The sequence below is a fragment of the Nomascus leucogenys genome, chromosome 12 (assembly GCF_006542625.1).
Source record: "Nomascus leucogenys isolate Asia chromosome 12, Asia_NLE_v1, whole genome shotgun sequence".
Lineage (NCBI taxonomy): Eukaryota > Metazoa > Chordata > Mammalia > Primates > Hylobatidae > Nomascus > Nomascus leucogenys.
This window is the reverse complement of record NC_044392.1, coordinates 46,975,789-46,991,600: the sequence shown is the minus strand read 5'-3', so window position 1 is coordinate 46,991,600 and position 15,812 is coordinate 46,975,789. Positions and strand designations below refer to the sequence as shown.

Genomic DNA, 15,812 nt, shown 5'->3' with positions numbered 1-15,812 from the left:
AGCCTAACCACTTACCATTCCAGAGCTGCCTCAGCTGGCAAGGTAGTTTTTTGTATTTTTGAGGCAAGGTTCCACTGTCACCCAGGCTGGAGTGCAGTAGTGCGGTCTCACCTACAGCCTCTGCCTCCCGGGCTCAAGTGATCCTCCTGCCTCAGCCCCCCAAGGAGCTGGGACTATAGGTGTGTGCTACCACACTCAGCAAATTTTTGTACTTTTTATAGAGATAGGGTTTTGCTCTATTGCCTAGGCTGGTCTTGAACTTCTGGATGCAACCAATCTGCCCGCCCTCAGCCTTTCAAAGTGCTGGGATTACCACCGGGAGCCACTGTGCCTGCCTGGCAAGGAAGTTTTATATCAACTTCTAAAATACATCTCTCTTTTTCTCATTCTTTCTTTAGGTGGCTCTGGTAGGCGAGGAGGAAGGTTTTCTGCTCAAGGAATGGGGTAAGTTTCATTGATCTAGTGTCTTAATTTTTTTTCCCTTAAAAATTACTGTAGGCAGCCTTAGCCAAAATGATCAGAATGATTTCTAGACTGTATGGTCAGAAAGACCGTATGTGGGGACTTAGGGCTCATTTCTTAGGGATAAACCTTTACCACCTGGATCATTACCTATATTTTGTATATCTTTATTTAAATCAATATACCTGTTCTTTTCTCAGAATATCTTAGATATATATATTGAGATTATACCATGAAATTTTGGATAGAGTGATAAGTGAGAAAAAGTAGATGACACACAGGATTATAGAGTGGGGCCATGATGGATTTGTACTAGGAAGGATACAGTCAAGATTTTGATTCTTTGAGTTAATATTTGCCAAAGCTGCTTAGAGGTCAGAGACTCTTTTAAGTTTTATTTTTTCCAGAACCTTTAACCCAGCCGATTATGCAGAGCCAGCCAATACTGATGATAACTATGGCAATAGTAGCGGCAATACGTGGAACAACACTGGCCACTTTGAACCAGATGATGGGACGAGTGAGTGACCATTTATCATTCATTTCTTGTCTCTGGGAATCTAAGGAAATAGTTTTTTCTAGTTATAGTTACATTAAAATGTGGAGGAATAGTGTTTGGTTATGGCGATAGGGTGAGAAAGGGCTGGCAGTTGTATTACTGTGTGTACTGTTTATATAACGTGCATATGGGCACATTATGCATGCTATTTCGCTTAATGCTGCTTGATAATAATCATTATTTATCATCACTTTCCAGATGACAAAACTAAGGCCGAAAGAGAGGTTATAAATTTGCTAGTATTTGAACTCAGCATTGTTTGACCCTGAAAGTCCATGCCCTTTCAATTATACTATGTCACTGCTATTAGGTCCAAGTGTATTTTCTAGTGTTTATGTTAGGGTAGCTTTGCCTTTTGAAAAGATAGCCAGAATTAATCAAGCCACTGCTTGTAAAGATGAACAAGGCCTAGAATCAAAGTCCACACTATCCATTTATTTGTTTTCTGTTACTGAGATAAGAATATCCTTTTTTTCCCTTTATTTTTGGGACACGTCAGTATCTGAACAAGAAGATTTCGAAATCTCTCTAGCCTTTCTGGTGCCCCGTTGAACAGCCTTCTTGGTGTGATGGAGTATTCAGGATTTGAATAAGATTACTAACTGTGGTGCCTGCGTCTGGGCTGGATATAAATGTTTAAGGATATGTTAAGCTGTGGTATACACCTAAGATGTGTTTGGGGGTGGATATGTGTGCCACTTTTAATAAGAGCAGTTCATTTTAGTAAGAAAACTCTAGAGTGCTTTCTTGAACAGCTGCCTCATTCTGGCTGAGCTAACACATGAGAGCCTAAGGCTTTTTTTCTCTTACAAAGGGGGATGAGTAGGGCCTGAAATGTTTGACTCCTTATCTGTTTAAATTTGCCTTGTCACCTTTCACAGATACATGATCTCTGGGCCTTCAGGAGAGCCTTTGGCACAAATAGCTTCTCACCTTTTTCCTACAGTATATTATTCTTGAGACTCTGAATGTTGTCTGCTTTTTGTTCGCCAAGTTGCTATCTTATAAATTCATTTTTAACACATTTCATGGGTGGAGGCTGAAGTTGAGTTACAAGATAGGTATCTTTGAATTTCTGCACCATTTAGTTACAAAATGTCCTGTTATAGTTTAACTTACTATACTTTGGAGGCATTAGAACTGTTCTTCATCTCTTGATGGCTTTGTAGAGGCAGTGGTAGCAGTCTCAATAACAAATAAGTTACTGTTTTTGAGCTGTAGCTTATTCCTGGGTATTTGGCTTTTTATCTTTGGCAGGTAAGATGGCGGAAGTTGAAAAGTTTGTTTTTAGTTGTGAAAGAAATTCAGGCATGGGGTCCCAGTCCTTAGCCTTAGCTGTCTTCAGTAAGGATCTGGTTGGGAAAACAGTGGAAGGTAAAGTGTGTGTGTTAATTTCTACTGAGTAGAAAAGGGAGCAGATGTGGAAGGCTGGAATTGGAAATCTGATTTGTGGCTGAATGTGATGCCACTATCATCTTGTTAGTGTGAAAGTGTTGGTTATAGCTTCATGAATTCCCATTGTCATTAATTTTTTTTTCTTTTCTTCTTTTTTGAGACAGAGTCTTGCTCTGTCACTCATGCTGGAGTGCAGTGGTGCAATCTTGGCTCACTACAGCCTCCGCCTCCTGAGTTCAGGCTACTCTCATGGTCTCAGCCTCCTGAGTAGCTGGGACTACAGGTGCACGCCACCACGCCTGGCTAATTTTTGTATTTTTAGTAGAGATGGGGTTTCACCATGTTGGCCAGGCTGGTCTCCAACTCCTGACTTCAAGTGATCCACCTGCCTTGGCCTCCCAAAGTGCTGGGATTACAGGTGTGAGCCACCACGCCTGGCTGTTGTTAATTTCATGATATGAACATACCTTCATGCATGGTCTCTTTCTGTGTTTTTCCTGATAGCAAACTTCAGTTTCCCCTTTAAATTAAAAAAATAAATCCAAACCTACCTTTAAAATATCCACAGGTACAATGGGGATTATGTATTGGGGCAGACATTCTCATTTACAGGCAAAATTTCACTGGTTGTTTTTTCTTTTCTTTTTTGTTTCAGGACTTGATTTCATTGGGGTTGAGGGGTCAAATTATCCCCCAAAATTTGAGACTGCTCCTGGTATGATACATCCAGGTGCCTAACTGCCCCGGATATTTTTGTAGATTTTTATGAGCTGAAATATCTGTGGATATGTCATTTTTCTATCTTTCTGCTTTTTCTCTTTCTGCCTTTTTCTCTCATTTTTCTGTGTCCACTTTTCTTTCTGTTCATTTAATGAATTTTTGACAGTTACACTGATTGCTTTCTGCTAATGGAATGGAAACCCTAGTCTGTTGTTTAGAGCATTTCCATCTGTACTGTTCCTTAATGCTTCCTCAGATCTCTCTCTTCCTCAGCCATGACCATATATCCTGAATAGGCGAACATATCAGTTAGGTATCTACGTTCCTCCTTTCCATCCCAGTTGAAGTCATCAGTGTGCAGAAAAAAATTCTTGCATCAAGAGCCTAGATTAAATAACCTGTTAGATCATGTCTAACTCTAGGATTGTGTGTAAGTGCTAACACAACTTGGATTCCATCGAGCCAGGATAAGATGGATGTCAATGAGAAGAAAGTGTGGTATCGATGAAGAAGGAGAAAAGAATGTGGTTTGTAACTTGTCTGTACTGAGATTGGACTTTGGTTTTGAGAATATTGTCATTATTATGTGGTTTGGGATTTCCCTGGTGCAATTTAATATTTTCCTGGGAAAGTCTTTACAATGAATATATTTCCCTCTAAGAAAGAAGATTTTTGCATTATTAAATGTTTAGAAGAATTTTGGACAGGCTTTGTATTAGAATACTTCTAATGTGGTGTTAGAATACTTCTCTTCAGTGGCGCAGCATCTGAATGTCAGACTTTTCATTTCATTCTTAGAAGCTTTTTCCAGTAGGAGGGAAGGATTGAAGAGTTATTTAATATATATTATTCTAGCAAGAAAATAAGGGTTCTCTTGTCCCTTCTTCAGACAGCTTCTTTTTACTGTGCCTTTGGCTGAAGGGAAGAATCCTGGTTCTCATTAGAAATTCTCACCCTAATTTTTTAAGAAAGGGCATTTTTTTTTTCTGAAAATATATGTATACATGAAGCACAAAAAAGGAATGTGGAAGGTGGTTTGATTGCTTTTGGATTTCTCCAGTAGTAACTGTATCCCAGCTTCAGTATTACCAACAAACACAAGGAGAGTGTATACTCCCATTGTCTGTGCCATGACCATAAGCAGGTCAGATTTCAAGTTCTCTATGAGTAAGGTTAGGACAGTAACTATCATTCATACTTGATTTTTCAGTCTTGTTCATTGTCTTTTGAAGAGAACAGCTCTATAGGGGCTTTTCGTATATAGTTAAACCAATAAGATCTATAAACTTGACTTCTGCTGAGTATGCATTTTTAATCCAATTCTCATAGCAGATAGTTTTCAATGCCCTCAGTTCGGGTTTCAAACCCACCCTTCTTCACTGCTCTTTCACTAACCATTATGTGGTAACCATTTGTGTTTCTCTATCAGTGCTACTGTCCTTCTTCAGACCGCCTGCAGTTTTTTTTGTCTTATACTAGATAAATAGGTGTAGTTTGCATGTTATGGTTTAAATTGGCTGCTGCCATTTCACTGAATTGACCACTAAATCGACCTGAGGGCCTTAAAGATATTGCTTCGAGCATTGGGTGGTTGTCTGTCTGCCTCCCCCTCCCCAATCCCTGCTTTATAACAAAAACTGAAAGTAGCTATGAAATCATAATCTTATTAAAACCCTGGTACTCTGAGGTATCCCTTTGTAAACAGTCTTTTTTTACCTTTGAAGCCCAAGAACTTCTTTGTTTTGTTTTGTTGTTTTTTGTTTTTGTTTGTTTTGAGACGGAGTTTCACTCTTGTTGCCCAGGCTGGAGTGCAATGGCGCGATCTCAGCTCACCGCAACCTCCGCCTCCCAGGTTCAAGCCATTCTTCTGCCTCAGCCTCCCGAGTAGCTGGGATTATAGGCATGCACCACCACTCCCAGCTAATTTTGTATTTTTAGTAGAGACAGGGTTTCTCCATGTTGGTCAGGGTGGTCTCGAACTCCCGACCTCAAGTGATCCACCCACCTCGGCCTCCCAAAGTATTAAGATTATAGGTGTGAGCCACCGCGCCTGGCCTTCTTCTGATTAGTAAATTTTAGTCATACTTTTGGCTGCCAAAAAAATCAATACATTGATGTTTTTGCTTTGTACTGGCATTTAATAGCAAAGTTACTTCACTATTTTTCTTTATTCTCAGGTGCATGGAGGACTGCAACAGAGGAGTGGGGGACTGAAGATTGGAATGAAGATGTAGGTATTCCCAGGTCATTCCTCACTAATGCCTTCTATCCCTAAGTGTTGTTTAGGGATAGAAAATGGGTATGTTTCTACCCCTCAAAATTCACCCTTAAGATTCTGACCCAAAACTTTTACATCCAAAATAGTGTTCTGAGCCAGAACATTTCACATATGTTATATGAAGGAGACTGGGCATGAACAGGACTCTGTGGAACCACACTATGGAAAGGGCAAGTGCACTTGTGTAAGTCCAATATCTGATTGTCGGATTTATCCCAGGAAGAGATTGGTGGTTGGGTAGGGCCCCAGAAGTGGAGTTAGGCAGGTAGTGCATTGAGTAACAGCTGCTGGTGGTACATGACTACTTGGTGCGTTTAAGTATTTGCTATAAGGTCCTGTAATGGATTGGCAGTGGATACAAAGCGAGTGTTGTGGTACCAAATCCTCAAACTTGTAATCTGGTTGACTCTGGAACCCTTGTATTTATTTGAAGCCCAATTGTGATTGAGATGAATATCTGTAGAATTGGCTATCTGCCAGCTTGACTCAACTTGGAAACCTCATAGATGGGTGGCACGTAAACAAGCTCTGTGAATTCATTTGAGTACTACCTGAGTAAGAGTTTTGCTGATTCCTGGTCACAGTCAAGCTTTTGCTGTGAATTATGGTTTTCAGTGATCATGGATAAACTCTTGTTTTAACATTTTTAATCTATGTACTTTTCTATACTTTCATGTAGTTAGGCAAGACAGCTTTTGTGATAAGAGGAAATGACATGTGAAGACTTTTGGTTGCCAGTTCTGGGTTTTTTAAATTTCGGAGGCATCAGCATTACAGGGTGATTATTTTCTATTGTATAATCAATGAACTAGACTGCTTTGTGAAAATGAGCAAATTATGTTCCTTTCTGAGATTTGGCTTGTCTGCTTAAGCAACTTTCAGAGAATGATACATGGTGTTGGGCATTGAGGGGAGAGTGGATTTTCTGTGCTTTAGCGATTTTAATCAAGAAATAAAACTGAAACCCAAATCAACTTTTGAATAGTAGGAAAAGTTAATCCCTGCATTTGCTTACGTAAGTTTGATGCCTTAATAGTGGAAGGACTAGATGTCACAAAGTGACATATTAAGGCAAAAATAACATCTAGTTAAAACGATTTCCGAAAAAAACCTTAATTCACCAGCACTTGGGCCCTTACTGCTCAAAAGCTAAAAATGAACTTCTTTTATTTATTTCTTCATCTTGGTCATGATCTTTCTTTGGGAGGGGTGGGGCTGTGAAGGGAGTAGTAGAAGACAAATGTGGTTTGGGTAGAGGTGAGAGTTGGGAACTGTAATGGGAAAATATAGAGGGATTTTCTTTTTTTTTTTTTATGTCTAGCATGCCTGTAAGTTCAGTATGCATATGATCATGTGACTCCACTATATTTTATTGGGTTCCTTGGTTCTACTCTTTCTTTGGTTAAAACTATTGAGCATATATTGAAGGGCTTGAAAGTCAATCCATTCAGGATTCCTCAGGGTAGATAGTTTTCTCTTTATAGGGCTTTCACTTTTTCTTGATGTTGAATTCCCCTTACCTATGCCAAGTTTCTGACTGTAGCATCCCTGACACCAAGAGTGACTAATCCCTCTGTTTTCCAGCTTTCTGAGACCAAGATCTTCACTGCTTCTAACGTATCTTCAGTGCCTCTGCCTGCGGAGAATGTGACAATCACTGCTGGTCAGAGGCAAGTGTGCAGTAAAATTTAGTACCATTTCTTAAACACATCTGCTGAGATTACTGTAAAGAGGAGCGGCACTGGCCTTTGTAAACTCCCATGATGTCAATAATAATAATAACCAAATTACATTACATTCCTCTTAAGTTGATGGAGACTTCTTCTTCTTCTTTTTTTTTTTTTTTTTTTGAGACAGAGTCTCACTTTGTCGGCCAGGCTGGAGTGCAATGGCACGATCTCTGCTCACTGCAACCTCCGCCTCCTGGACTCAAGCAATTCTCCTGCCTCAGTCTCCCGAGTAGCTGGGATTACAAGCGTGTGCCACCACGCCTGGCTAATTTTTGTATTTTTAGTAGAGATGGTGTTTCACCATGTTGGCCAGGCTGGTCTTGAGCTCCTGACCTCAGGTAATCCACCCACCTCTGCCTCCCAAAGTGCTGGGATTACAAGCATGAACCACCGCGCCCGGCCAGTTGATGGAGAGACTTCTAAGAGTTAGTACTAGTTAATCTACTGAATGGAAGTTTATATGTTACAATTTTAAAGTTGATTCTCCCTGCAAATAGCACTTTAATTACAAAGATCAGCCTTTCATATCACCAGCATTGAGTATATAACTTGTCTTGAAGTAAGGCAGGGAGAGAAGAGCCAAAAGTGGAAATGTTTTCATATATTTCTGAATTTTTTAGAATTGTTCAGTAGTTTCTTCTCCTGTTCTCTGAGCCCACTGAGTATAACAGTCGTTTTTTTCCTTTGGATCCGCAGGATACAGCTAATAAACATTTTAGAATTTAAATCTCTGGGGATCAGTGGTAGGAGATACACTCTTCAGAGAATATTTTTAATTCCCTGGAAACCTCTTGGATTTTTTTCTAGACCTGGGCCTGATAGCTCAAAAATTCAGTTCTGACATTAACTACCCAGAGTTAATGCAGACCCCACAAGTTGAAGGCTCAGTTCTACAGGAGTGCCCCAACTTCAGAGTTTCTGCCAGCCAGCTACAAATTTGGAGGTTCCCATGACCCCCTTATCAAGTTTGATAACTCACTAGAATGACTCTGAACTCAGGAGTTTTACTTGCCATTACTGTGTTTTTTGTTTTTGTTTTTGAGACGGAGTCTTGCTCTGTCACCCAGGCTGGAGTGCAGTGGCGTGATCTTGGCTCACTGCAACCTTCACCTCTGGGTTCAAGCCATTCTTCTGCCTCAGCCTCCCTAGTATCTGGGATTACAGGCATGTACCACTATACCCAGCTAATTTTTTATTTTTAGTAGAGGTGGCGTTTCACCATGTTGGCCAGCCTGACATCAGGTGATCCACCCACCTTGGCCTCCCAAACTGCTGGGATTACAGGTGTGAGCCACCACACCTGGCCCATTACTGGTTTATTATAAAGGTACAACTCAGGAACAGCTAAATGGAAGAAATGAGTAGGGCAAGGTATGAATGGGTATGTGGGTGGGGCACACACAACTTCCTTGTCTTCTGCAGGTGTCCTGAAGCTCTCCAAATCTTATTGTTAGGAGTTTTATTAGCTAGGCATGATTGATTAAATCATTGGCCATTGGTGATTGGACTTAATAGCCACCTCCCCTACACCCCTGGAATTTGGTGGGATTGGGAGGGGCTTCTGAAAGTTCCAACAGTCTTACCTGGTCTCTTTTTTGGAGACAGAGTCTCACTCTGTTGCCCAGGCTGGAGGGCAGTGGCACAATCTTGGCTCACTGCAACCTCCCTCCCAGATTCAAGCGATTCTCCTGCCTCAGCCTCCCAAGTAGCTGGGATAGTAGGCACCCGCCACCATGCCAGGCTAATTTTTGTATTTTTAGTAGGGTTTTACCATGTTGGCCAGGCTGGTCTCAAACTCCTGACTTCAAGTATCCGCCTGCTTTGGCCTCCCAAAGTGCTGAGTAGTTACAGGTGTGAGCCACTGTGCCCAGCCTTATCTGGTCTTTCTAGTGACCACCCCTCATCCTGAAGCTATCTGGGGCCCCACCCTGGGCTACCTCATTAGCATAAATTCAGGTATGGTTGGAAGAAGTGTGTTATGAGTAACAAAGGACACTATCACTTAGGAAATTCTAAATGTTTTAGTAGCTCCGTGCCAGGAACAAGGCAAAGCTCAAGTATATATTATACCACAGGTAACTTTTGAAATTTTACGAAAATTGTGGGAAAAAATATCTCCCAAACTGCCCCTGTTCTAAAGCTATTTGAAGATTCCAGTGTTCTGGTATATGATTTTCTGTTTTAGGAACTGGTAATGACAGGTATTCAGTATTAAAATCATGGATAAGTACTTGTAAGTTTTGGCTGAGTTACTGAGCTGCCATGTTAAAACTAGCATTTGAGGCCAGGTGTGGTGGCTCACACCTGTAATCCCAGCACTTTGGGAGGCCAAGGCGGGCAGATCACGAGGTCAGGAGATTGAGACCATCCTGGCTAACACGTGAAACCCCATCTCTATTAAAAATACAAAACAAAAAAATTAGCTAGGCATGGTGGCAGGTGCCTGTAGTCCCAGCTACAGGCTGAGCCAGGAAAGTGGCGTGAACCCAGGAGGCGGAGTTTGCAGTGAGCCAATATCACGCCACTGCACTCCAGCCTGGGTGACAGAGCGAGACTTTCTCAAAAAAAAAAAAAAAAAAAAAAAGTAGCATTTGATATTTCATTAAATTAATAACTTAAAAAATTAACCATTATTATTGGCAACATCAGTGGAATTCAGCTATATACTGTAGTGACTCTTACGCATCAGTTACTTTGGGAAATTTAAGCATTTCAAGGCTTTGTGTTTGAACTCTTTTAGAAGAAGCCCCAGCAAGTGGCTTCATTTTGATCTAATCTGATTTGAGTGTTGGGGAATGTTAGCATATTCAGTCATTATTCATCAAGATCCCTTCCCTTCCCCATTAGAATTGACCTTGCTGTTCTGCTGGGGAAGACACCATCTACAATGGAGAATGATTCATCTAATCTGGATCCGTCTCAGGCTCCTTCTCTGGCCCAGCCTCTGGTGTTCAGTAATTCGAAGCAGACTGCCATATCACAGCCTGCTTCAGGGAACACATTTTCTCATCACAGTATGGTGAGTAGGAAACGTGGTTTATCCTAATCAAACCTTCCTGCTAATCCTAGCACACATACACAATTCCTTCCAAAGACAGTCAGGTTTTTGGCAGGTGAAGCATCCTCTTTGTCTTCTTAAGCAGACTTGGATGCAGAGATGTTTGAGTTGGGTAATGGGGGTAGTGCTAAGAGAGGACTTAGTTCTGGACAGAGTGAATATTCTTATAAGAATAAGTTAACATCCTTTATTGACTACTCGTTGTGCTGAATGAACACCATTTGCCATTACTCTTGAGAGAAAATCAATGACATAAACTTGTCAATACATTTTAATCCTTTTGCAGCCCTCATTAAACTGTGATGGAAGATTGTAGCAGCTCCCCATTTCTTGATGGATCAGAATTGTCTTGTATATTTACTTAAACCAGGTATTTGTAGACAAGGCCTCCAGAAACCTATGGTCTTCCCATTTCTGCCACTTACTAACTGTGTCTCCATTTCTACGTAAATAGGGATAAAAGTGCTAGTCCTTCCCATCTTCCCAAAGGTGGCTATACAAGTGTGGTTTCAGTAGTGGTATTATAAATAACTTAGAACTTATGACACATTACTTGTTGACTCAGCGTGTTTAAAACATCCAAGGTCATTAACTACATCAAAGAGATAATTTAAACTAAACAAAGATGCTACAAGTACCAGTTTTCTCATAGTCAGTGAGTCCTAAGAAGTACTGCTTTTTCTTTTTTTCTCTTTTTCTCTCCTATTTTTTGATGGAGGGATACTAAAGTTGTAAGAGGTAAGCAGACCATGTGTGTGCATGTAATTTTATTTTTCCAGTTAGAGTAATTAGTTTAACTAGAAAACTGCCAAGCTAGCTACTAATTCAGAACTCGGTCAGTTTTTAACTGTTGTCTTAAAATGTTTTTTGTGTGTGTTAAGTTAGTAATTTGGTGGTTGATGTCCTGCCACATAGGAAAGGTAACAGGTGAGAAGAGGTAGGAGAAGGGAAATGGAGAGAAGTGTTGGGATTAAATAGAAAAAGAAGAAAGAAAATAGGACAAAGATTGTAAGAAGGTGTAATGAAGATCAAGAAGTAACTACCAACCCTTAAGATAAATGACTGGAAAATGTGATTATGTGATCTATGTCTCTTAATTGCCCCTCTTATTGTCTGGAATTGTGAAAATTTACAATGAAATCAGACTTTTGATATCAAAAAGATGTTTTCAGCTGGGGACAGTGACACGTTCCTGTAGTCTCAGCTACTCTGGAGGCTAAAGTAGGAGGATTCCTTGAGACTAGGAGTTCAAGACTATAGTGTGCTATGAGCTCACCACTGTACTCCAGCCTGGGTGACAGAATGAAACCCTTTCTCTAAAAAAAATTTTTTAAAATAAAAATGTCAAAACGAAATATAAATACTATTCTGTTTTTTTGTTGCCTGTACTAATCAATATGTTAGATAATGTAATTTCCTTTCTATTGAGAATGTTAGAGGATTAATTTCACTTAAAATTTAATAGAGCTAAATAACATGGGAGTTTCTTTATATTTTTATGCATAATACAATGAACAGTAGGTAATTTTCATTGTTTTTATTTTTTATTTTTTTTTGAGACAGAGTTTCACTCTTGTTGCCTAGGCTGGAGTGCAATGGCACGATCTCGGCTCACCGCAACCTCCACCTCCTGGGTTTAAGCAATTCTCCTGCTTCAGCCTCCTGAGTAGATGGGGTTACAGGCGCCTGCCACCACGCTTGGCTAATTTTGTATTTTTAGTAGAGACAGGGTTTCACCATGTTGGTCAGGCTGGTTTAGGACTCCTGACCTAAGGTGATCCGCCTGCCTCAGCCTCCCAAAGTGCTGGGTTTACAGGCATGAGCCACCGCATATAGAACTTGTATGTACATGGAGAAAACAATCAAATCATACTGACTTGCTTCTTGATTGTCTAGTGCAGAAGTTGGGATGCCCTTTAACTTTTCATTTTTGCCTCTGTGCTAGTTATTAGCAGCATCGAGATGAGGCTCCAGTTAGTTGTGTTTTTTTTTTGAGTTTTTTTTAATGAGAAGGGCAAGGACCTTAATGGCAAAAATAAAATCTTATATTACATTTATGTTAATTGTATTGGTTGATTTAAAAATTCTCGGCCAGGTGTGGTGGCTCACGCCTGTAATCCCAGCACTTTGGGAGGCCAAGGCGGGCAGATCACGAGGTCAGGAGATCGAGACCATCCTGGCTAACACAGTGAAACCCCGTCTCTACTAAAAATACAAAAAATTAGCTGGGCGTGGTGGCGGGCGCCTGTAGTCCCAGCTACTCGGGAGGCTGAGGCAGGAGTATGGTGTGAACCTGGGAGGCGGAGCTTGCAGTGAGCCGAGATAGCACCACTGCACTCCAGCCTGGGTGACAGAGCGAGACTCCGTCTCAAAAAAAAAAAAAAAAAAATTCTCCAGTCAGCCGAATTTTATCCCTGAGAAGCAGGGAGAAGGAAGTAATGATGATATAAAACTTAAAGTTTTAATGGCTTTCTTTTTTTGAGTGATTACTATGTGCCATGCATGTATTAAGTGCTTTAATTTAAATTATTTAATCCTCCTACAGCTTTACTTTTATTTTTTACTTTTATTCCTATTTCCAGATGAGGAAAGTGAGGCAAAGAAAGATTAAAAAATAGTTTTTCCAAGCTTACATAGCCAGAATTTCAATCTAAGACAGTCTGACTCTAGGTCCTATACTCTAGTGGACTATGCTGTATACTCAGTGTGACAGTATTCTTTACTTGACTGATCTATACTGGCTTTCGGTCTGGATAAGTGTCTTTATGAGTAGCTGAACAAGGTTACTGGCTGTAGGTTTCTCTCATCTCTTTGTTGATCTACAGGTGAGCATGTTAGGGAAAGGATTTGGTGATGTCGGTGAAGCTAAAGGCGGCAGTACTACGGGCTCCCAGTTCTTGGAGCAATTCAAGACTGCCCAAGCCCTGGCTCAGTTGGCAGCTCAGCATTCTCAGTCTGGAAGCACCACCACCTCCTCTTGGGACATGGGCTCGACGACACAATCCCCATCACTGGTGCAGTATGGTGAGAAGATGGAAAGTGACTTGAATCTTCAAAGCATTGGAGCGTTACTGTCAAGAGGCTAGCAGGGGGAGGGGGTGGAGAATGTGTCCTGAAGTGAAGAAAAGGGGCAGCTAGTTGGTTACCTTCCCACATGTATTTCCCCTAATCAAATAAGCTGAATTCAGGAAGTTGGGGAATAATAAAATTTGAGGCTATATATTTCTCATCACATTTAGAGGCTGGGCATGGTAGCTTACACCTGTAATCTTAGCACTTTGGGAGGCTGAAGTGGGAGGACAGCCTGAGCCTAGGAGTTCAAGAACAGCCTGAGCAACATATCAAGACTCCATTTCTAAAAAAATTGTTTTCAATTAGCTGAGTGTGGTGGTGTGCACCTGTGGTCCCAGCTCCTAGGGAGGCTGAGGCAGTAGGATTGCCTGAGCCCAGGAGGTCGAGGTTGCAGTGAGCTGTGTTCACACCACTGTACAGTAGCCTGGGGTACAGAGCTAGTGTGTAGCTAGCTTTCCTCAAAAAAAAAAAAAAAAAAAAATTTTTTTTTAACCATATACATAGTTGCAGTCTTCTGTTGATTGGGGTTTTAATTATTATTATTATTCTCCTTAGATTTATCTTCAGTGTTTGAAAATAACATATTGCCTTCAGGTTCTTAGGCTTAGCCATCTTAAGACCTTATACAGTAAGTCTTCACTTAATGTCATTGATAGGTTCTTGCGACTTTATGTGAAACATAAGACAAGGTCTCGTTCTGTCATCCAGACCGGAGTACAGTGGCACTATCTTGGCTCACTCATCTTCCTGGGCTCAAGCAATCCTCCAATCTGAGCCTCCTGAGTAGCTGGGACCATAGGCTTGTACCACCATGCCTGGCTAATTTTTAATTTTTTGTAGAGGTGGGTTTTCACCATGTTGCCCAGGTGTGTCTCCTGGGCTCAAGCAATCTGCTGGTCTTGGCCTCCCAAAGTGATGGGATTGCAGGTATGAGCCACTGCACCTGGCCCCCCTTTTTTTTCCTCATCAACATTATAATGAAATCATGTTGAAGGAAACAACGTTATGCAAAGATGTGTCACGCATTGTTTTTGCTTAAAGCCAGTTTCCAAGCACCTATGGATGATGTCTAATGAGAACTTGTGGTACTTTAAACTTGGACAATTTGTGCATTCCTGTCTTACACAGGCAGAGTAATGGTGTTGATTTAATTAGGCTTTATTTAAGGATGGATGTAGGCCGGGTGCAGCGGCTCATGCCTGTAATCTCAGCACTTTCAGAAGCCGAGGCGGACGGATCACTTGAGGTCAGGAGTTCAAGACCAGCCTGGCCAACATGACGAAACCCTATGTCTACTAAAAACACAAAAATTAGCCAGGCATGGTGGCGCGTGCCTGTAGTCCCAGCTACTCTGAGGCAAGAGAATCACTTGAACCGAGGAGTTGGATGTTGAAGTGAGCTGAGATTGCGCCATTGCATTCCAGCCTGGGTGACAGAGTGAGACTCCCATCTCAAAAAAAAAAAAAGATGTAATCCAGTGATTGTCACCTATAGAAATGAGATTAAGCCCCAAAAGAGGGCCTGCTTATATGAGTTTCTGATTTTTACAGTCCTCATTCATGGTGCTAGTGCAGGACAATAGCATTTCCTTGAGATTCATCAGCATCTCTGGCTTCATATACTGGGTTTCCTCTTGCAGATTTGAAGAACCCAAGTGATTCAACAGTGCACAGCCCCTTTACAAAGCGCCAGGCTTTTACCCCATCTTCAACCATGATGGAGGTGTTCCTTCAGGAGAAGTCACCTGCAGTGGCTACCTCCACAGCTGCACCTCCACCTCCGTCTTCTCCTCTGCCAAGCAAATCCACGTCGGCTCCACAGATGTCGCCTGGATCTTCAGACAACCAGTCCTCTAGCCCTCAGCCGGCTCAGCAGAAACTGAAACAGCAGAAGAAAAAAGCCTCCTTGACTTCTAAGGTACTTAAACTTTTAAGTAGATGCCATCTTATGGCAAGGGGTGTGGGGCTTGAGAATTGAGATTAAAAGGGTAAGTTTGGAAATTTAAAGGGAAGGGTTTTTTTTAGTCTTTAGTAAGGTTGTATTAAAGCCATTACTTTCTCTTCTCCTTCAACTTTATAGATTCCTGCTCTGGCTGTGGAGATGCCTGGCTCAGCAGATATCTCAGGGCTAAACCTGCAGTTTGGGGCATTGCAGTTTGGGTCAGAGCCTGTCCTTTCTGATTATGAGTCCACCCCCACCACGAGCGCCTCTTCAAGCCAGGCTCCGAGTAGCCTGTATACCAGCACGGCCAGGTAGAGGAAACATTAGCCATAAGACCTCTCTTATTAACCTTTTACTACTTTTTTAATCTGCGGGAAATTTCTAGAACACTGGAGAGGCCAAGCCCCTCTGCATGGCTGAGGGGGAAAGTCGTCAGTCATAGCATTTTTAGTGCTTTAAAATATTGTTATTAGGGTTATCTGTAACTAAACAGGTAGAAATATGCCCCTTAGGGGCTGGGTGTGATGGCTCACACTTATAATCCCAGCACTTTGGGTGGCCAAGGCAGGAGGATTGCTCGAGGCCAGGAGTTCAAGA

At 41.4% G+C, this 15,812-nt stretch overlaps 1 protein-coding gene across 15 annotated transcripts in view; it reads left to right on the top strand.

Annotated features, from left to right (window-relative positions):
* UBAP2L (ubiquitin associated protein 2 like) overlaps positions 1–15,812 on the top strand; it is a 50,989-nt gene that overhangs the window by 15,582 nt on the left and 19,595 nt on the right. For all 15 annotated transcript variants that reach the window (XM_030824428.1, XM_030824431.1, XM_030824427.1 and 12 more), the window contains exons 7-14: positions 399–444; positions 870–982; positions 5,314–5,366; positions 6,999–7,084; positions 9,992–10,163; positions 13,028–13,226; positions 14,914–15,191; positions 15,354–15,526. In XM_030824428.1, the coding sequence (XP_030680288.1) occupies positions 399–444; positions 870–982; positions 5,314–5,366; positions 6,999–7,084; positions 9,992–10,163; positions 13,028–13,226; positions 14,914–15,191; positions 15,354–15,526 (1,120 nt within the window). The remainder of the gene's footprint in view (positions 1–398; positions 445–869; positions 983–5,313; positions 5,367–6,998; positions 7,085–9,991; positions 10,164–13,027; positions 13,227–14,913; positions 15,192–15,353; positions 15,527–15,812) is intronic.